The sequence below is a fragment of the Syngnathoides biaculeatus genome, chromosome 5, assembly GCF_019802595.1.
Source record: "Syngnathoides biaculeatus isolate LvHL_M chromosome 5, ASM1980259v1, whole genome shotgun sequence".
Taxonomy (NCBI): domain Eukaryota; kingdom Metazoa; phylum Chordata; class Actinopteri; order Syngnathiformes; family Syngnathidae; genus Syngnathoides; species Syngnathoides biaculeatus.
The window spans coordinates 15,814,286-15,837,483 of NC_084644.1; the positions used below are offsets into that span (position 1 = coordinate 15,814,286).

General features: G+C 43.1%; 1 protein-coding gene and 1 non-coding gene across 3 annotated transcripts in view; one reads left to right on the forward strand and one right to left on the reverse strand.

Moving 5' to 3' along the window:
• Positions 1–400: 400 nt before the first annotated feature.
• The window catches only part of LOC133501484 (aldehyde dehydrogenase, mitochondrial-like), a 33,644-nt gene continuing 10,846 nt past the window's right edge, over positions 401–23,198 (forward strand). Inside the window, exons 1-8 of one of the 2 annotated variants that reach the window (XM_061821286.1) lie at positions 401–653; positions 969–1,073; positions 5,588–5,728; positions 6,051–6,130; positions 11,093–11,204; positions 14,559–14,687; positions 19,099–19,212; positions 21,941–22,043. In XM_061821286.1, coding sequence (XP_061677270.1) covers positions 537–653; positions 969–1,073; positions 5,588–5,728; positions 6,051–6,130; positions 11,093–11,204; positions 14,559–14,687; positions 19,099–19,212; positions 21,941–22,043 — 901 coding nt within the window. In that variant the 5' untranslated portion in view covers positions 401–536. Of the gene's footprint in view, positions 654–683; positions 720–968; positions 1,074–5,587; positions 5,729–6,050; positions 6,131–11,092; positions 11,205–14,558; positions 14,688–19,098; positions 19,213–21,940; positions 22,044–23,198 lie in introns of those variants that run through there. The other variant, XM_061821287.1, reaches the window with a different exon arrangement.
• trnat-ggu (transfer RNA threonine (anticodon GGU)) lies at positions 14,882–14,954 on the reverse strand. Its single transcript has one exon. It is a non-coding gene; the product is annotated as a tRNA-Thr (tRNA).

Below are 23,198 nucleotides of genomic sequence, written 5' to 3' on the forward strand. Positions count from 1 at the left end.
AAGTTGTGGCCCTAAACAGTGTCAAGTTATGCAAAGTTTACTGTATGTTTCCTGACCCGATGTCAAGATTTTTCAGAAGTGAACAGGAAAAGAAATGTTACCTACATAAAGTGAAATCTGGAGGCTTGCTGCCACTCAGCCCAACATACTCCAGCATGATTTGGAATTTAACTTCAAAACATACCAGTAAGATCGGTTTTAAGGGACATCAATGTATGTTTTATTCAGAATATACTTCCACAAACATTTAGTCCCAAGTGTTAAAACTGAATACGTAAATACATATTCACAGCCACGAAAATGGTAATTAACGCAGTTAATCACTGCGCTGGTCGGGATGGTTGTGTTGGGAGTATCAAGATGGCGGATATCTACTACCGGTGACTTCAACTACGGTGGCCAATGAGCTATCCAGTTTTCTTTTTTTTTAAGATCATTGGGTGGGATTAAAAATAGTATTGTGAAAAGCCTGACGTAGCACCGCATACTGAACGTAGGAAAGACCTGCTGTGGTAGGCAAGGTACTGGCTTCCAAAATGCTCCGTTCGGCGATTTCTCGGACCCTTCTACGGGTGAAAGTCGTGTCGGCTGCCCAATACTACGCCGCGGCTGTCCCCGCACCTTGCACCAAACCCGAGGTCCTCTTTAACAAGGTACACTTAGTTGTTCGCCACTAAGTTTTTGGACGCCAGCGCTACATGTGTAAGGTAGGAGATACGGTAAGGCAACACTCCGTGAGAAAGTCTCCCGTGAGAAACAGCAGCGAAGTCACTAGTAGGGTCCAGAAACCACAGAAAATCACGACCGATGGAGTCAACAAAATCAAAATGGGAACCAACGTGAATTTTCAGTCAAGCTGTACTACTGTACTAAAGCTGACTGTAATCTCATTTAAATTTAGTGGTAGTATACTTGAGAAGTGTGGTGTTCAAAGTTGTATTCATAATAGCTTTGTTTTATTCCTGTAGCTGTTCATCAACAACCAGTGGCAGGATGCAGCAAGTGGGAAAACCTTCCCTACTATAAACCCAGCAACAGGGGAGATCATCTGTCATGTTGCTGAGGCCAATGAGGTAAGTACACAAAGCTTTCATTCAGTCATGTGAGCACCTAGCATGAACCGAAAGTGTAAAGGAAGGAGCTGAGATGTAACAGTATACAGGTGGGCCTATGTAATAAGCACGATGCATGAGGGTGCTGCACAGACTAATGTGATGTTTTATAAACAAATATAATATGCTCTACCACACTGGTGTCAAACTCAAAGTCCCCAGGGCCAGATCTGCCGCACACCATCATTTTATGTGGCTGGTGAAACCAAAACATGTGCAACAACTTTCATGATTCTTTAAATAAATAAATGTTGAGATATTGCAATTATTTTTGTCAACTAATCCTGTTTTACAGTAACTTGAACAATAATTGAAGAAAACATTATCTTTGACTGCTGATTTCACAACTTGCTATCCACCAATTTGTTGTATGTATGTAATGATGAGGTGATTATTTATAGGGTTTCTGTGATAATGGTCCTCTGAGGGAAACCAGAATGACATTACAACTTGCAACAAAAATGATTTTCAAACCGCTGCTCTACAATAAGCACTAAACTCAAAAATTGTAAGTAATTAACCACACCTTTTTGTATTCACACATAAAGAAAACAGTTCTTGCAAATTGCAACAGGAAAGGTTGACTACACTGGACATTAATAGCTGCATCTGACCAAAAAAAAAATATTTTCCACACCCATGTTTGACTTGCACAATGGTGAGTTTGAGGCGTGCCAACAAAACAGCACATTTAAAACTCTCTTCATGATCATGTACAGTACAGGTTACGAAAAGCCTACCCAGAGAATTTTTGTCTCGAGTTACGAAAGAAATTCAGGATACGAAAGGAAAAAAAAATCACGCTCGATTCACCCGAAGATAAACATCAAGTACTGTATCTTGACTTTGAAAGCACCAGGACACCCTAGGTTACAGTTCAATGATCAACTTTGTGGCCTTGTCATGGGATTTATGACCACAAGTCTTGGACACTGGTGAAGAGAGAGGCGAAGCTATCAACTGATCACTACGTGGTGGCGAGTTGGCTCAGATTTTTGGGGGAAGATACCAGTCTGACCTGGCACGCCCAAACATATTGTGAGGGTGGGAATGGCTGGCAGATTCCCCCTGTCAGAAGGAATTTCAACTCCCACCTCTGAGAGAACTTTGCTCATGTTCCAGGGGAGGCAGGGGACATTGAGTCCGAGTAGACAATGTTCCGCGCCTCCATTGCTGAGGCGGCTGACTGGAGCTGTGGTCGGTGCCTGTCGTGGCAGCAACCCGCGAACACGTTTGTGGACACCTACAGTGAGGGATGCCGTCAAGCTGAAGGAGTCCTTTCGAGCATTTCTGGCGTGTGGGGCACGCGAGGCAGCTGATAGTTACTGGCTGACCAAGCGGAATGCAACCTCGGTCGTCGCTGAGGGTGTGGGAGGAGTTCCCTGATGCCATGGAGAACGACTTCAAGATGGCTTTAAGAAATTCTGGTTCACTGTGCAGTGTCACAGTATGGGAAGTAGTGCACTGTCAACACTGCCTACAGTGAGGATGGGGCACTACTGAGCTCAACTCGGGATGTTGTGTGTCAGTGGGGAGACTACTTCGAAGACGTCCTCAATTCCACCGACATGCCTTCACATGAGGAAGCAGAGTCTGGGGTCTCCGAGTGGGCTCTTCTATCTATACCTACCGATTTGGGTAAAAAGCTCCTTGGTGGCAGGGGTGGATGAGATTCGCCCGGAGTTCCTAAAGGCTCTGGATGTTGTGGGGCTCTCCTGGTAGACACGCCTCTGCAACATTGCGTGGAGATCGGGGACAGTACCTCTGAATTGCCAGACTGGGGTGGTGGTCCCCCTTTTTAAAAAGCACAAAAACACCGAAGGGTGTGTTCCAACTATAGGGGATCACACTCCTCAGCCTCCCTGGTAAGGTCTATTCAGAGGTACTGGAGAGGAGGGTCCGTCGGGAAGTCTCTGATTCAGGAGGAGCAATGTAGCTTTCGTCCTGGCTGTTGAACAGTGGACATGCTCTTGAGGGTTCATGGGAATTCGCCCAACCACTCTACATGTGTTTTGTGGACTTGGAGAAGGCATTTGACCATGTCCCTCAAGGAGTCCTGTGGGAGGTTCTTTGGAAGTAAGTGGTACTGAACCCCCTGATTCTGTCCCTGTACGACCAGTTTCAGAGCTTGGTCCGCATTGCCGGATGATGGGCAGGAAGAGCTCCCAGAAGACTGCAATGCTACTGTCAAGGTATTCAGAGAGGCAGGCAGGAGAGTACTTGGGGTGTCTTCTGATAGGAAAGGGGAGAAGGAGACTTGGTGGTGGAACCACAAAAGTTAGAAAGGCACTGAACAGAATGAAAATTGGAAAGACAAGACCACTGTCCTGATGACATAACAGTAGAGGTATGGAAGCAATTCGGAGAGGTGGCTGTGGAGTTTTGACCAACTTGTTCTGTTGAATACTAGCATGAGAGAAGATACCAGAAGAATGGCAGAAAAGTGTACGAGTCCCCTTTTTTAAGAACAAAGGGGATGTTCAGAGCTGTGGAAACTATACAGGACTAAAGATGATGAGCCACACAATGAAGTTATGGGAAAGAGTACTGGAGGCTAGATTCAGGACAGTATTTGCGAGCAATAGTATGGTTTCATGCTGAGAAAGAGTACCACAGATGCATTATTTGCCTTGAGGATGCTCGTGGAAAAGTACAAAGGTCAGAAGGAGCTACGTGGTGTCTTTGTAGACCGAGAGAAAGCCTATGACAGAGTACCAAGAGAGGAAATGTGATACTGCATGCGCAAGTCTGGTGGGGAGAAATTTGTGACAATAGTACAGGACATGTATGAGGGCAGCAGAACAGCGGTGAGATGTGCCGTTGGTGTGTCAGAAGAATTTAAGGTGGAGGTGGGACTGCATCAGGGTTCCGGGGTGTGCCCCTTCCTTTTTGTGATAGTAATAGATAGGCTGACAGATGAGGTTAGACTGGATTCCCCTTGACCATGATGTTCGCAGATGATAATGTGATCTGCAGGGAATAGGCGGTGGAACAGTTAGAAAATGGAGGTACGCACTGGAAATGAGAGGAATGAAGATTAGCCAAAGTAAAACAGAATATATGTGTGAATGATAGGGGTGGAGGAGGAAGAGTGTAGCTCCAGGGAGAAGAGATAGTGAAGGTGGATGACTTCAAATACTTGGGGTCAACAATACAGAGCAATGGAGAGTTTGGTAAGGAAGTGAAGAAATGGGCCCATGCGGGGTGGAACAGTTGGTGGAAGGTGTCTGGTGTACTATGTGACCGCCAGGTTGAAGGGCAAAGTTTATAAAACAGTGGTGAGGCCGGCCATGATGTACAGATTAGAGACGGTCGCTCTGAAGAAACAACAGGAAGCAGGATTTGAGTTATCAGAAGATTCTGAGGGTCTCTCATGGTGTGAACAGATTGGATAGGATTAGAAATGGGCTCATTAGAGGGACAGCCAAAGTTGGATGTTTTGGAGACAAGATTAGAAAGAGCAGACTTTGATGTTTTGGACATGTTCAGAGGCGAGAGAGTATGTTCGTAGAAGGATGCTGAGGATGGAGCTGCCAGGCAAAAGAGTGAGAGGAAAACCAAAGAAAAGGTTGATGGATGTTGTGAGGGAGGACATGACGACAGAGGGTGTTAGAGAGGAGGATGCACGAGATAGGTTTAGATGGAAAAAGATGACATGCCGTAGCAACCCCAAACTGGTCAAGCCGAAAGAAAAAGAAGTGTGGAGTAACATACACTATCCTCCTTATGGCAGAGTAGCCTTTCCTTCTTGTTGCGGAGTAACCCTTCTCAACCTCCTTCTTGGCGGAGAAACGGGATAGAAGTCGGGATAGCCTTAATACCTCCTTGAGGTGGCGAAACCTTTTTTACCGGTTAAGACGTTGTATGGACGCCAGTTGTTCATGATCTTTAGGCGGGATTGGACTCTGGCACCAGCCTGGCCACAAATTCACATACCACCAGGGCTTTCTTCAGGAACAGCTAATTGCTCCTGGTTGTAGACAGACTTTGATGCGTCCTCTCCCTCCTCGATGGGCGCTGGTGTCTTGGGATCCGCCTCGAAGGACCAACAAATGTTAGGTTTAAGAGTCTAACCCTCACTTTTAAAAGGAGGCAAACAGACAAGGGTTCAAGTTTTACTTTCTGCAAGGGGAGCAACCAGAGCCCTCCCTGTTCCCAATCAACTCCGACTGGTGTCCTGCTGCATCTTATTTTTATTCACACAAGGTCTGCGCGTGTGTGTGTGTGTGTGCGCGCGGGTGAGTGTGTGTGCGCGTGTGTGTGTGTGTGTGCGCGCGGGTGAGTGTGTGTGCGCGTGCGCGCGATTACAATCTACAAACTGGTGAATTGGGAATGCCAAAACAGCAAATATTTGGTCCAATGTTTAGCGCTTTTGAAAGAGCTCTTCATATTGTATTTGAAAGTTGTTGTTGTGACCTAATTACTTTTACAGTTATTTTAACAATGACCCTGACAAATGTTTTTTTTATTCCCAGGTGGATGTTGACAAAGCAGTAAAAGCAGCACGTGATGCCTTCCGGTTGGGGTCACCATGGAGACGGATGGATGCCTCCCAACGAGGCCTTCTTCTTAGCCGGTTGGCAGATGCAGTTGAGAGGAATTCTGCCTACCTTGCAGTGAGTTGTATTGGGAAAAACAACTAAATCCTCCAAATCTCATTAGTTGTCTCTTGTGCTTTCATAAAACCATATATTTGTGTTGTGTGAATGTAAAGTCTTACACAACTTGCACCACTGACCAAATTCTTTTGTGATTGAATCACCAGTCTTTGTTGGCACGGGCACATTTAAAAAGATGATCGTACCATGTAACAAACTTGTACAAGCACAAATTAATTCAAATTTTCAACATATTTAAATAACAGGAAAAAATCAGATTTTTGATCCAAAACTACTGCACGTATTTGACTATGTTGCTATTGTTGTAATATTTCCACAGGAACTGGAGACCCTTGACAACGGGAAGCCGTATGCTGTTTCCTACACAGTGGATCTGCCTCATGTGGTAAAATGTCTCAGGTAACTGATGCGCAGGCCTGGGTTGATATTATGTTGCCACGTTATCACAACAAGGCTGGAGCTTTTCAAAATTGGGTTTGTTCATTCCCCACCATCAACACATCACCAGCTGGTGATCATTTGGCAGATTTGCCCCTTTTTTTGAGTGGCCATCCACCTGAAGGGAGTGGGTCAGTACACTTTTGTCCACCGCGGTGAACCCCATTTTACAGGCATTGAGATGGGAGGGAAGTATGGCCACACCTGCTTTGTATCTTTCATAAGGGCAACTCCAGATAGGAAGAGAGTCAAACCCCTCTTGAAAGGAATAGTTCTGGAGCCCAACCTGGATGTTGAGGTGAGGCCTACATTAGGGTGAATCTGGTCCCCCGACATCTTTCAAAATCAACAAACTTTTTTCTGGAGGTGAGGTTCATCATGTAAGAACTGCGTTTCAAATTTGAACGAAATCGAATCGTGTTTAGGGGTTCCTCATGGAGATCGAATTTTTCGAAATTAGTCGGATTTTGGTGAAGAATAGTCGATCAGCAATGCGGCCTTAAATAAAAAAAAAATCAAAGGGAGGACCTCTACCGCCAAAATTCTCCCTAAAAAAAAATTCATCTTTTATTTAAAAAAAAAAATAGTGATCCGTCTGGCATCCAAAACAGCCGGAAATTGTCAACGGTAGTCACCATGTTGACAACTAGTCGCCATCTTGTCGATATTCCATTGTTTGTTTCCGTGAGTAGGCATTTCACTTCGTCTTCGTTACGACGTAGCGTAGTTCTTTCATCGATCCAACTTGTATCACGGGGAAGTGCATTTTTCAAGAAGCTTGGGTTGAAAGTAAGGAGTTTGGGAGCTGGGTTCTTCGAGATCCAAAAGATTGGCACATGGTTTACTGCCATCTGTGCAAGCACAGTTACCAGCTTGAAAAGATGGGCGTCAAAGCGCTAGAGTCGCACCGGAAAAACAGGAGACACGCTGATTTGGCGAAGACTCTCTCATCTTCTGTTGGTATGAATCTGTTTCTAAAATATCAAGATAGTGAAGCATCAACTTCACGCAGTGGTACTAGCAGTGCATGCGCACCTACAGTTGTCCAGCCATCGACTTCAACCAGCCAGAAGTCAGGCTTTATGAATGTAGTTCAATACACGAAGACTGACTGGTTAAAGGCAGAGATCGTGTGGACTTTAAAAGTGATCTGCAGCCATTACAGTTACAAATCTTGTGAAAATAATTCACAAGTGTTTGCAGTCATGTTCCCAGACAGTGACATTGCTAAAAACTACCACTGTGGGGAAAGGAAGACTTCGTACCTGGCTACATTTGGCATCGCTGCCCACTTTTCATCTCTACTGCCTCAAAGCCAAAAAAGCCAGAATAGAGACTGACATATCTACGCTTATTGAGAAGGCTGACAGGCTGTGTGAGGAGGCAGAAGAAAAGAGGAATCTGAGGTTTATCACCGAGGCCAATGCACTCAGAGGCAGAGCAAAGGACAAGACAGCCACTTTGGCACCTCTGCAGCAACAAATAGAGGAGGCACTGGGTAGGCTCAAGGAGCTACAGTAGGGGTGCTGAAACAGACATCAGTAGAAGACATTTGTGTATATAGTTGCAATTGTAGTTAGAATCTGTTTTTCTGTAGACTTAGAACTACCACAAGGGGCGACAGGTGATCACTGTCACAGGTACTGAGGTACTGGAACATTTGATGAACCAAGAACGGTTGATGGCACCATTGGGTGAGTCTTTTTTCCTTACTTTTAATTTCCCACGATGGCCCTAAATTTTTCGTGTCGGCCCTAAATTTTTTCCGTGTCAGCCCTAAATTTTTCGTGTCAACCCCTAAGAATGCCCCTAAAAAGCCCTAAATTTTTTTGGTCAGACTGAGTATGGACCCTGAATTCCTCTCAGTTAACGCAAAGTCATTGAACTGTCAACATGGCTGCTGCGAAACAGAAAGACCTGTGGTATTTTTTGCTTGGGACCGTCCCAACCGCGGATGATAAAGCCATCAAAGTAGCCCAACTTCCTTCCAGAAAACAGATTCTTCTGTCATTCATTGCTTCAAAAGAGGAATTCCAAAGAAAAGACGTCGCCAAGCCTATCAGGGAAGCCGCAAAATCTGTCGTTCAGGAAGTCGTGATTTTTTACTAGAAAGCGAGGATACCAACAGTTCCCGAAAACAAGATGTCGGAGAAGGTTGAATCGTTATATGCTGATATGCAAGAGCTGATGAATATTCCGAAAGATCGACGATTGTCAGGAAGACCGCTTAAACGCATCAAAGATTTCAAATCCCGGTTGGAGGAGACGTTTCCATTCTGGCTACGTGATGTCTTTGATTGTATTTCGAATGAAGAAGACCGCCTGTTCCTAAAAAATATGATGGAGACCAGGACGAACGTGATGGGAGGCATTGATTCAAACTTGGCCACAACCAAGAAGAAAGTCGCGGAGGGTATCAAACAAAACACCATGCGCATTGAGAGAGAACTGCAACGGCAGCTTGAGACAAGTGAATAAGGAACTGGTCGAAGACCCGGACAAGTCATCCCAAACAGATGATTCAAACGAATTCGCTCCATCAACATCGACTAGACTTCCCCATAGAAGACTGAAGAAGACTGGCTCAGATATACACGTCCCATTTGATGGACTGAAATCACCGAAATTAGTTTCAACGGGAATGAGGAACAATATTTCTCCTACTGCGCTAGCGGCAACCGTAGAATCTCTCATCAGCTCATGTGATGGCACTACATCTGCAGTAAACTTGAACCCGGTGCAGTCCTACCGGTACCGGAAGGACGCGGCCGCCAACATTGCTGAGAGAATCCATATGGACTGGGTTTCTCCCCGACCAGCAGTAATTCAATGGGATGGCAAACTAATTGAGACGTTACCTGATAAATACGCAAAGGATGATCGTGTTCCCGTGTTGATATCGGGCGTGGGTGGGATCAAATTGCTCGGTGTTCCTGCCCTTCCTGTAAAGTCTTCGGAAAGAGCTGGAGATCTTTCTAAAGCTACGCTCGATCTAGCGGAGACATGGAACTGTAATGGCAATATTTCAGCTATGGTATTTGATACCACCAGTGCTAATACAGGACATCTCACAGCTGGCTGCATTTGCATCCAGGAAAACCTTGGGAAAGCTCTGTTGTGGTGCGGCTGTCAAAGACATGGGTGAAATCTAACTCACAAAGGCTTGGGACGCTCTGGGTGTGGAAGTATCGAAAAGCAAAGACGTGTCAGTGTTTACGAAATTCAGGGACAGTTACTCCAAACTGGATTTGACTGCTGAGCTGACGAGAGACAGCAGTTCGGATCCTTTTATGCTGGAGCAGCGACATCATGGTTTTAGTTTACCTAGGAGAGGACAATACATCCAACTTTCAGAAACACGGTGCGACACACAAAGCTAGCAAACTTTTGTATGCGATCAAAATTATTCCTTTAAGAAATTCTGTCGCCGATTTGAAGGATAGACTCTTATCAAAGTCTGTCATGGATAAAGTAGCAAGATTTGTGACTTTTGTGACGCACATTTTTGTACCGTGATGGTTCATGTGTCCAATTAGCTCGGAAGCGCCGATCAATGATTTACAATTGGCTAAAAAATTTGACGAAATTTGTGAATATTGATCCAGTGATAGCTAAAGCCGTTTTGAAGGGGTTCATGAATCACTACTAGTACTTGGTGCCAGAAATGATTCCGCTCAGTCTCTTCAGTGACAGTCTCGACAAGACAGAGAAACGTGAAATAGCGGAAACAATTATCTCATTATCAAAGAAACTAGAACCCAAGAGTCGGCACGGGACTGGTTACGGGAAACCAATTTTCCCCACTTCTTCATGAAGGTCCTGAACAATGGCAGTCAACGGAAAACTACCAAAAACACCAATCTGTCGTCCAAAACCTGAGGGTGACTAACGACAGCACCGAGAGAGGTGTAAAACTGGCTACCGAATTTCTAAAATCTGCTAAAATGGAAAAAAACTACCAAAATATTTTGCAAGTTGTGGAAAATGACAGGAAAGCTGTACCAAACCAACGGAAGAAAATGAAAACCAAAATTGAAAATTGGTATCTGCATTTGTAGACTGTAGACAAACTGAGAAAAATGTAACATTTTACTATTGCAGCGTTCTGTAGGTACATTTCAGGATGCATATTTTGAATGATGGATTCATTTGAATGAATATTTTACGAATACATTTTAATCTTTCCTTTTGGCTATTTTTTTTATGAAATCACGGATATTTTATTGCTTGCAGTCCACCGATGTGAGTAGAAATGTAGACTTTAATGTGTCAATTTGACTGATGCAATGTTGAGATTTCCATCACGATCAGGAACCCCTAAGCATTGAAATATTTAATCCGAATTTCAAGCCTCACGCTAGAAAAAAAGTTCAGTTCAAAAGACTCAAGTTTTCAAAATCAAGGGGGACCAGATTTACCCTAGCCTACATTATCTAGCTGCAATCTCTCATCCTCACAACAGGTCAGGCCCTTTCCCTGGCATTCCAAATTCTTAAGGCCAGCTTCTGTAGTCAGGGACCAGAACTCCCAAGGTTCCCGTCTTTGGCCGCCTTCCCAGCTCAGCTGACTTCCTTAGGCCCCCCTAGGCAGGTGAGCCCATAGGAAGGGGTACCCATGTTATCCCATTTGGGCTGTGCCCAGTAAGTGCAGGCCCAGCTACCACCTGCTTGCCTTTGAACTCCACCTCCAGGCCTAGGTTGGAGGAAGGTTCAATGACTTTCATCTGGGAGGATCAGAATTTGGTTTAATATGTTTCTAAACATAGGGGCTTCTGAGGTATGCCCCCCACCAACATCTCAGGTTGTTGGATTTTGGGCACAATAAAACCCTCCACCACCATAAAGATGGCTAAAGGATGAGCACATAGGAAAATTATGAATGTTAGATCCCTGCACTTGTCTGAAGCAGTTGTGATGTTCTCAGGTACTTCGCAGGCTGGGCTGATAAATGGGAGGGAAAAACCATCCCCCTTGATGGAGATTATTTCTGCTACACCAGGCATGAACCCATTGGAGTTTGTGGACAAATCATTCCGGTAAGGGGTGAAGGATTTCAAAATTCGCAAGAATAAAACTAATTTAATTCCAATTTATTTTACACGAATGGTCTCCCCACATGGCATGTTTTTCTTCGTCTGAATGTAAACACAAATTGTGCGAAGTAGCCATCAATGGTAATGATGACCTTCCCATCATGGTCGCTATGTAGGCACATCAGTTAGCTGGGCAAACTTGTTTAGTGTTAATACCTATGCCCAGGAAGCCCCATAAAAGACGTGAGGTTACGTAACTTTCTTGTGGCACTTAAACGGGATAATTGGTGGAAACTGCGGCCAATGCAGAAGTCAAAGTTGGACAAAATAGTTGAAAAATAAAATTAGCGAGTGGCATTTGGAACATTGTAACAGAGAAAGTATTTTTAAACAAATACTCCAGTAAAAGTAAGCAGTATTAAAACAACTTTGACAAGTATAATTTATCCAAAATGCTACTTGAGTAAATGAAACTGACAAAATGTTGGAAGTTACAATCCACCTCTGCAGTGGTTATTGTGATGAGAAGGAAGCATCGCCAAAATAAGAGGCGACGGGGAGAAGGAATGTTTTAATATATGTATTTTAATGAATTATTTTCATGTTGACATTTTTGAAATACCAGGAACAAATATGTCACAAATATTGTAAGGTGGTGTGAGGTGTCACCATGCCATATTCCCAATGACAAAACTGCGTTCACCTGTGCAGTTCCTCGCGTGACTCACGTCTGGGTCATTTGAATGCACTGTGGCAATTGGTGCTGGCCTCTCCCAGAGCAGTTTTTCAATCAATCAAATAATTCAAAAGCCTTTGTCATTATGACTGTAGATAAGACAAAATAGCAAGTGCTTCTCCACGAGGTGCATGCACAAATCAAATAGAACATCTTGCCAATGTCCTAGAGCTTTCCTGTCCATTGCTGTACATCCAGCATACCACACTGTGATGCAGTTTGTGAGGATGCTCTCAACTGTGGTTCTGTCGAAAGCCGGCAGTACCTTAGTTTGCAAATTGCTGCTGGGCTTTTTTCACCACTGTTGTGGTATTATCGGTCCAGGTGAGTTTTTTTGTGATGTAGACTCCAAGAAAACTGAAGGATTGGACCCGCTCCACACACTCTCCATTGATGAGCAGTGGCACCGGTCCAGGATGATTTCCTTCGTGTTTGCGGTGTTCACTATAAGGTTGTTCGCTGTACACCTCTTTGACAGATTTACAATCTCATCCCTATAGGCTCATCTCCTTTTGTGATGAGCCCGATCTCAGTGGTATCATCAGCAAACTTGATGATGGAGTTGCTGGGATAGGCTGGTATGGATTCATACGTGTACACAGAGTATAGGAGAGGGCTCAGTACACAACCTTGAGGGGACCTGGTGCTGAGGGTGATTGAGGAAGAGAGGTGTGGGCCAAGTCTGACAGACTGTGGACGATTTGTGAGAAAGTCTTTGATCCAGCAGCAGATCGAAGGAGATAGTCCAAGGAGGGAGAGTTTGTCAACCGAAATACCTGGGATGATGGTATTAAAGGCTGAGATAAAGTCTATGAAAATCTTCCTTGCGTAGTTCCCTTGGCATTCCAGGTGGCTCAGTGCAGTGTGGAGAGCGATTGCGATTCCAGTCCTAAGCACCCACATCTCACTTCATGTTCCTGAAGCGTAAGTATGCTGCTGATGGGAGGTGGTTATGATTAGCCTGAATTTTATCTGCCCATCTCAAAACTGGCAAAGAAACGGTTTAGTTCCTGTGTTTCCTGTGTGTCTGTGTTTCCGGCATACAACTGGTTATTCCTGTTGTAATCCCTCCCACATCTTTTTGCAGTTTTTGGTTGGGAAAAACCCGGATCTGTCAATTGAAAGTCACAGTGTCTATTCAGTTTTTGATGTAAGACAGAACAATATCTGTGTGTTCCTGGAGGTTCTGGGGTTCAAATAATTACCAAACATCCATTCATTTTCTACCGCTTCTCCGGGTCAGGTCGTGGGGAAGTAGCTTTAGCAGGGATACCGAGACTTCCCTTTCCCCAGCCACTTCCTCCAGCTCTTCCAAAGGGATCCCAAGGTGTTCCTTTGCCAGTCCAGAGAAATAGTCTCTCCAGCGTGTCCTGGGTCGTCCCCGGGGTCTTTTTCCGGTCAGACCTGCCCGGAACACCTCACAAGGGAAGTATCCGGATCAGATGCCCCAGCCACCTTATTTGGCTCCTCTCAATGTGGAGGAGCAGCGGCTCGACCCTGAGCCCCTCCCGGATGACTGAGCTTCTCACGCTATCTCTGAGGGAGAGCCCAGACAACCTGCGAAGGAAACTCATTTCGACTGCATTATCCGGGATCTTGTTCTTTCGGCACGACCCACATTTCGTGGCCATAGGTGGGGGTAGGAACGTACATCAACTGGTAAATTGAGAGGTTCGCCTTCCGACTTAGCTCCCTCCTTACCACAACTGATCAATACAAAGTCCGCATCAGTGCAGACGCTGCACCGATTCGCTTGTCTATCTCCCGCTCCATTCTTTCCTCACTTGTGAACTATAGTCCCCAAAGTACTTGAACTCCTCCACTTTGGGGCAGGATCTCATTCCGACCCCGAGAAGGCATGTCACCCTTTTCCAAACAAAACCGGAGAACTTGTTAAACCACCTAGAGAATAAATTAACAGCATGTGTTAAAATGTTTCAGTGCACCATATGAAAATATAGTCTTTTTAACTTTAAGTGTAAATGCTTTCTTGTTAAAGATGAGTCCGAATATTTGCAGTGCAAGTTTAGTAATACAATCTTATTTAACAACAGCTGTGGCAGTGCATGATGTTGCCATATCATAGTTCACCAGTCTTGATTTAAATTGTTTTTCCAAAGGTCACAATCTCATTCATTGTGAGAGTTAGAGCAAGTTTTAGACTTGCTCTTTGTCACTACAATACACTTTACTACCGAGAATAAAGGCATGACTTACTCTTAAGCAGTATTTTAAAGCACTCTGCTTGAGAACAACAACATCTTTTATTTGTTACCTCACTTCTTTGATTACATATTTGATTTGATAAATTATCTAACATTTTCTTTCTGCCCATCTGCTCCTTTTGCCACAAAAGCTCATTTTAAAATGTCCTTAAGCTGTCAGGTCTAGAAACCTGATATGCATTTCCAAACTTGAGAATTTGGGAACCCAAAGAATAGAGGTAGCAGCATGTGCAGAAATATTGCAGTACACATGTGAATATTTTATTTTTTTTTTTAAACTTGACTGTAAAGGCTTTGTTTTTAAGATGAGTCAAAATGTTTGATATATGAGATCAAACCACTGAGAGTGCATGCAAAGTGGTTAGGTTTTGTTTGCTCTTTCTTTTGCCCCTGCAGTGGAACTTTCCTCTCTTGATGCAAGCATGGAAACTTGGCCCCGCTCTTGCAACCGGTAACACAGTGGTGATGAAAGTTGCTGAGCAGACGCCGCTTACCGCTCTTTATGTAGCCAGCCTGATAAAAGAGGTACGTCGATGTTTTTCGTCATGCAGAGTTAAATCCACTTCAGTACAATACACATGACTTGTAAAAAGTAAGTTTCTTTCGACTTGTCCCTTTCGTGGTCGCCACAGCGTGTCATCTCAGATGAACGCACATATATGTTTGGCACAATTTTTACGCCGGATGCCCTTCCTGACGCAACCCTTCTCAGGGAGTGGAGGCCCCAGTGGGATACGAACCCACAACCCATGGTTTACCAAACCATTGCTCTAACCACTGAGCTATGGGGCCTCGACACACATGACTTGTCCATCTTTAAAATAATAATCATTACAAACATTTACTTTTGATTTATTACCGCTGCAATGTGTTTGTCATTGATGCTTATTCTCCCCCCCACTTATCATTTAAAGAAATATATTGCAGATTTCTATTGATACACCGATAAGCATCCTGCCACAAAACAAGTTCAATCTTGTTTAACATTTAATAGATGGATAAACACCAGGGGCGTAGGCCCTATTGACAGGATAACATTTAGATTGTAGTAAAATACAGCATATAGATCAGAAGGCTGGCGGATTCAAATCCCTCCCTGAGTGCATGTCGTTGTTGTGTAACTGTTCAAGAGACTTATCCCACATTGCCTTATGAATGAACGTGGTTGATATTTGTTAGCTGTCGGAGCAACAGAAACAGAATGGCAGCCACTCTTTTGTCAGACTCCCCTATGGCACTTGTGACTACACTAGTAGTTTCTCACAATTTGTAGATGACTGTGGAGTGAATGAATGAATGATGAGTACAATTGTAAAACACCTTTGAGTGCCTTGAAAAGTGCTACATTAGAGGTTACATTATTGTACATTATTATTATAGTGTCATGTGGAAATTGAAGCCTATCCCAGCATACTGGACTGTTTCCAGTCAACTACACAGAACAAAAAAACAAAACTAAACATTTGCACTCACATTCACACCTGCAAGCAGTTTAGTGTCAATTCGTTTACCATTCATGTCTTTGTCGAGTACGAAGATGCTGGAGTAATCCATATACCCTGAACTGGTCACCAGTCAGTTGCAGGGCAGATATTGACAACGTAACTGAATGGATCCCACACTGCCCGCACCAAAGGCAGGCGTGTGTACCGCTACACCATCAGTGACTTGGATGGTAATTGATATTTAGTTTATTTAGTTATGCTATATCATTGTACATTATACTTTGATGAAACATTCCAAAAGCTGTAATACAGGGCTCAGCAACCTTTTTGAGGCTGAGGGCTACTTCGTGAGCACCGATCGTATGAAGGGGTACGTGACCTGTTTGCGGCAAATTTCAGACTCGGTTCATTACACGTACATAAAATATTTTTGTTTTAATTTATTGTAATAAATGACATTACAGGTATTTTAAAATTTTAACTCATGTAAGCAAGTCAGATTCAGAATTTAAAGCACAAATAATAGTAACAATTTGTGGCATATGGTATTTTTAGAACATACCTCGCGTGCACCTTATATGGTCCTTGCGGGCTAACATTCGCCCGCGGGCTCCACGTTGGTGACTCCTGCTGTAATACATATCATGTCCATGTCCATTTTCCAAGTCACCTATCCTTACAAGGATCACAGGAGTGCCGGAGCCCATCCCAACTAATATTGGGCGAAAGGCAGACTACACCCTGAACTGGTTGACTGGATGCTTTTCATCATAATTATCTCACGTGGGGATCACCCCGCCTCCGGCACAAAATACCCTGAAAAGGCTCCAGCACTTCTGTGACCCTTGTGAGGATAAGCGGCTGAGGTAATAGATTAATTGTATTTGCAGGATTATTGGTGGATAAGAAAACTATTGTATTTTTTCACTGAACGTTTTCAGATATTTACTCAAGCATAAACACGTTTCTACTCTGTAGCCCAGGGGTGACCAACCAGTCAGAGATGAAGAGCCGTATTTTTTACTGTTATGGTAAAGAGACACATCATACACATCAAAGAGCCATATCATCTACATCAGGGGTGCGCAGACTTTTTTTACCCCAAGATCTACCGTAATTTCTCGAGTATAATGCACACCCTCAAAGTTGACTTCAGAAAATCAGGAAAACAGCTCTACCAATGTACAATGTGTGTACAATCCCTGGGTGAGGATGATGCTCCCTAACTGTTTTAAGGTTAATCTTATATTGCCTCCCATATTTAAAATACAGAATTGGCTTTTTGTGCACTGTATTGTCTGTGCTTTCATCCTGGATCAGGCTGTGGAAAGGTGGAATTTTAAAATTACACACCATCTCATCCTGCACTTTCTACTTTGGCTTGAGACCAGACTTTTCCCACTCAAAAAAGAGAAAATCTCATCCAGTTTAACCACTTTTTCTTCGATTATTCAAATACTCCAACAGTCATTGCATCTTAAAACAACAGCATTTCTTTTTTAATTTTCTTTATTAATATCGAAAGTAAACATAAGCAGCATTTCTAGCTTGTCTTTGCTCTACGTTGCTCAGACTGTGTTGCTAACTAAAGCAGCAGCGGTGGACACTGTCATTATAAAACACATTGATGGGCTGCGTTACTGTAACGTTTGTAATTGAGTGTACGTCTTTAAGAGCGGGGGTGTGTGTGTAAAGTAAACTAGGTAAAAACTGTGGTGGAGCAGCGATCGTTGTCAGAGAGAGTTCCGTGTGCTGCCTAAAAGAAACCAGTAGCGTATTTTCATTTTTTATAGTACTCATGTGAATTGTGCCAATAGATGAAACAACCAGTCACCGCTCACTCATTGAATCACATTGCAAAATGCCACAAACTGAATAGCTGTATGTTATACTTTCAGTTTGCATTGGATTTTTTTTTTTTTTTCCTCCCAATGCAGAATATCTCTGACTGAGACTGCATCAGCGGTGCAGTTATGCACACGCGCAGTTTAGAGGTAACATTAGCTGAGGTGTTTTTTTTTTTTTTTTTTTTTTTTTGGCACGCCGTCCCGCGATCGACCAAGACTGCCTCGCGATCAACCAGTCGATCGACGCATTGAGCACCCCTGATCTACATGAACATCATCTCCTCCTCACACACATACCTTTGGTCAGCCAGATTTAATGTAAATGTCCCACAAACCAACATAAGCATAATCATAGACCACAGCCCAGTAATTAAAATGAATTACTTAAAAAAAAATAATAACAATAATAAATTGTGTGCTCTCTCATGCAGACAAACTCCCAGTTCAACCAAATCTTGTCTTGTATGTCACAATTCTCATCAAATGCAACACTTACATTATTGGAGGTCTGAGTGCAACTGTGAATCAGTAGCCATGGTAATGTCTGACATTCTCTGTTCAGCAGTGTGGCGGGACAGTTGAAGGTCTACTATACTTATATATATATTTGTTTCAGATTTCAGTGACATCACTGAGGCATTTTTATTTTTAGTAAATTACCCTTCCATGTATGGCCTTTTGGCCCTTCCAATGTTCCAAGTCACTTGATATGATGCAAGCATTCGTCTGTGGATGCTTTATATATATATTTTTTTTTTAACTGCACCTTCTTTTCTGTGTGATTTTTCAAAGTGACTGACTGACTGTGAAGTTTAGTCACTTTGGGAAATTCCAGGTCGATGTTCGCGTGGAGTGAGCTCAAGTGAAGATTTGAAGCTGTGAAGTGCAATGGACGTCTCGCTGAAAACCTAACCTTTCCTAAAGCGGTCACCTGACCGTGATTGGGAGACGCAGGGGAGAAGTATTCTCCGTGCTGAGGGAGGCCTGCTCGGAGTTAACTCTTGCACAGCTGAGCTGGGCTGTGGGAAAAGTATAGGCACTCTTCCCTGGTTGCCATCGCACTTTTTTTTTTTTTTTTGCTTTGGAGTCGCATCTCACTTATCCATCAACCCTCACACACACTGAGCTTCTTTTCGCAATACCTAGAACAACTGTAATAAACTTGAGCAAATACCATAATAGATGCCACCAACGCTCGCTTGCAACTACCGCAATGAACTGAAGCAAAGCCCACAAGTGAACACACGCTCATAAAGAAAACTTTGATAGGCTTTCGTGCCTTCACGTGAGCTGCATGAAAGGAGGCAAAGAGCTCCATACGGCTTGAGACCCGCGGGTTGGCCACCCCTGCTCCAGCCCAACATGTAGGCAGATGGGCAGTCCACACTGAGTCTTAGGTCTGCTTCATGTTCCTTCCCAAGAGCAAGTTTTCCTTACCTGCGTTGCCTAGTGCTTCTCGTCTGGAGTTGAGTTGGCCTGAGTGAGCCGTGTAGTCTGTTATCTAAGTGGCCTGAGACACACTCTGTTGTGATTTAGCACTATATAAATAAAATTCTATTGAAATCAGTATAAGATGGCATACTGAAGATGCTATTCAGCATTTGACTAATGTTCTAGAAGAGTAATACTATATTTTATTGACAGGTGGGTTTTCCTGAAGGAGTGGTGAACATTTTGCCTGGCATGGGGCCCTCAGCTGGCGCTGCCATTGCAAGACACATGGATGTTGACAAAGTTGCCTTCACAGGATCCACAGAGGTAGGAACAAGCTGTCCTTAATTTCCAATAATTCTCAAAGAGCCCAATAAAATTTCTTTTAAAAAACTTTTTCTTCCTAAAAATGTTTAGTGAGCAGTTGGATACTTTTTCATTTGTATGGTTGTACAGTATTTACTGTTAAACACATTTCCTTATGTCCAGTGCAAAGGAGTAGCTATAAAGAATGTAATTTGATATCCCAATGTCGGCCCACTTTAAATTGTTCTCGAGGTAAATGTTTTTAATCTAGATGCAAAATATATTCGATAAACGGCGGTAGGGTAGGTTCAAATGACATAAAAATAATTTCTGTTGTAAAACAAGTCAAACAAAACATTGAAACTAAGAGCTGATCCCTGATGCAGTCCCACGTCTGACTTAAATTCTTCTGTCACACCTATGGCACACCTCACCATTCTTCTGCCGTCATACATGTCGTGTACTATTCTAACATATTTCTCTCCCACACCAGACCTACACATGCAGTACCACAGTTCCTCTCTTGGTACTCTGTCATAGGCTTTCTCTAGATCCACAATGACACAATGTAGCTCCTTCTGTACTTTTCCATGAGCATCCTCAAGGCAAATAATGCTTGTTGTTTTATTTGTTTTTGTTTTGCATGAAACCTGTTCCTTGCAGATAATTGCTTCTGTCCTGAGTCTAGCCTCCACTGCGTGGCTCATCAACTTTATTCCTCTATGATTCCCACAGCTCTGCACATTGCCTTTGTTCTTAAAAATGGGAACTAGCACACTTTTCCTCTATTTTTCAGGCATCTTGTCGCCCACTAGTATTCTGTTGAATAAGTTGGTCAAAGCTCCACAGCCACCTCTCTGCCGGTATGTCATCAGGACCAACTGCTTTTCCATTTTTCATCCTCTTTAGTGCTTTTCCAACTTCCCCCTTACTAATCATTGCCACTTCCTGGTCCTTCACACTTCCCTCTTCTACTCTTCATTCTCTCTCATTTTCTTCATTCATCAACTTTTCGAAGTACTCTTTCCATCTACTTAGCACGCAACTGCCACCAGTCAAACACATTTTCATCTCTATCCTTAATCATCCTTACCTGCTGTACATCCTTCCCATCTCTATTCCTCTGTCTGACCAAACTGTAGAGATCTTTTTCCCCCTTCTTTTGCATCCAACCTGGTGTACATGTCGTCCTATTCCTCTTGTTTAGCCTTTGCCACCTCTACCTTTTGCCCTACATCGCATCTCAATGTATTCCTTTTGCCTCTCCTCAGTTTTCTGTGTCCCACTTCTTCTTTGCTAATGTCTTTCCTTGTATGACTTCCTGTATTTTGGGGTTTCACCACCAAGTCTCCTTCTCCCCTTTCCTCCCAGAAGACACACCAAGTACTCTTCTGTCTGTCTCTCTGACCACCTTGGCTGTAGTAGTCCAGTCTTCGGGGACCTCCTCCTGTCAGTCGAAAGCCAATCTCACCCCTTCCTTTGTCAGTTTCCACCACATGGTTCTCTGCTCTACCTTTGTCTTCCTAATCTTCCTTCCCACCACCAGAGTCATCCTACACACCACCATCCTATTCTGTCAGGCAACACTCTCCCCTACAACTACTTTATAGTCAGTAACCTCCTTCAATTTACATCGTCTGCATAAAATATAATCCACCTGCTTGTCTCTACCTCCGCTCTTGTAGGTCACCCTATGTTCTTGACTCTTCTGGAAAAAAGTCTTCACTACTGCCATTTCCATCCTTTTTGCAAAGTCCACCACCATTTGTCCCTCAAATTCCCTTTCCTGGATGCCGTCTTACCCATCACTTCTTCATCGCCCTTGTTTCCTTCACCAACATTTCCATTACAATCTGCACCAATCACAACTCTCTCTCTCTATCTGGGATGCTATGAACTACTTCATCTAGTTCCTTCCAGAATTTACCCTTCATCTCTGTCACATCCTACCTGTGGGGCATAGCCACTAATCACATTATACATAACACCTTCAATTTCAAATTTCAGCCTCATCACTCTATCAGATACTCTTTTCACCTCCAAGACATTCTTAGCCAGATCTTCCTTTAAAATTCCCTCCATTCCATTTCTCTTCCCATCGACTCCATGGTACTATAATTTAAACCCTGCTCCTAAACTTTTAGCCTTACTCCCTTTCCACCTGCTCTCTTGGATGCACAATATATCAACCTCTCTCTGAATTATCATGTCAACAGACTCCTGAGCTTTTCCTGTCATAGTCCCTACATTCAAAGTACCTACACTCAGTTAAAGGCTCTGTATATTCCTCTTCTTCTTCTGTCGACAAATCTGTTTTCCTCCTCTTCTTTGTCTTCAACCCACAGTAGCGGAATTTCCACTGATGGCCCTGTAGGTTCACGGTGCCGGGGGCGGGCGTTGTTAACCCGGGCAATGACCGATCCGCTATGGTATTCTTTAGATGACTGCTCATATTTGTTTAGCACAGTTTTGCGCCGGATGACCTTCCCGACGCAACCCTCTGCATTTATCTTGCCTAGAGATTGCACTGGCTTGTGCCCCCATAGGGCTCCGTTGTCCAACATTAAACGCTGAATATGATGAAAGTTGGTCATTTTGTTAAAATTGGTACATGAACTTTGACGTCTTTCTCCAAACCGTTTTTATTTCTTCTTGTCAGGCCAAAAATAGAGATTTACAATGCGATTCAAGCAAATAGAGATTTCACTCACCGTAATACTGTATATTTATGCACTTTTGTGTCCATCAGGTTGGTCATCTAATTCAGCAAGCTTCAGGCAAAAGTAACCTGAAAAAAGTCACACTGGAGCTTGGAGGAAAGAGTCCCAATATCATCATGTCTGATGCAAAAAGTATGTTTAAAAACAAACAAACAGAAAAAAAAAAACACTGCGCGTGTGAGTTATTTTCTTTTTTTTTTTTTTTTTTAAATAAAACCTTATATCATTAACTTTATGGTTACAGCAAAGACGCCCGACCCTGAAACCAGCAGATTTATTTTTTTATTTCAAAACATGACAGATCATATAAAAATTTTATACAATGTTTTTATTTTTAGGGTTGTGGAGAATATGACTTGCAGATAGGGAATTTATTGTGATTTATTTTAAATGTTGTCCTTATTCATGAACAAACACTTAACCATTAGCCTTTCTTTTCTCCAAAATCACCACCTCACAGCCTTATTTGGACTCTGTCATTATCAGCCTTTCAAAAAAAAAGAAGCCACCCAAGTAGAATATTGCTTTGAGCACTTACAAAAACAAAGTTCAATATTTGAATGATTAGATTTGTGATATCAGAATCATTTTTAATGGGTAAGCCAGTGAAAACACATTATTAATTTATCTTGGGTAGTTGGCGCCATTATAGCACTCACTCATCAGAAGCAGATGTCGGGCTTTGATGGGCATTATGTTAGATACACTGTACTGGAAATGTGAGGGATTTCCCCCACAATTTAAAATGAATTGGATTTTTTTTTTCATGTCAACTGTGCAATTCTATTTTTTTCTCAGGCCTCTTTCAAATGTGGATCTAAAAAACAGCATGCTCATCTGATGTATACAACATAAGTAGTTGACAAATGTCACAATTGTTTTACAAAACAGTCATTGATGGTGTGTTGGTACTACATGCGCATGACTTTGGCGTGTGGAGCGTGAGATCAATATGTGCCCTGCAACTGACAGACGACCAGTTTAGGGTGTAGTCCGCCTTTTGCCTGAAGTTAGCTGGGATAGGCTCTGGCTCTCCCCTTGTGAGGATAAGCAGTTTCGAAAATGAATGGATGGATGTTTGACAAAACTCTCCACAATGGAGCCAAAAACCGTGCCAGAAGGAGATTCTTTACAACTGATACACGTCACAAAATGTTGGCTCCGGTTGGACAAAATTATTAAAACTGTCACAAATGCTTTATGACGAGACGTACGCGAGGGTCTGCGTTTACTTCTGTAGAGACACAGACTCTCTATTTTGCGCTGGCGTGTGATGACACAGACTCA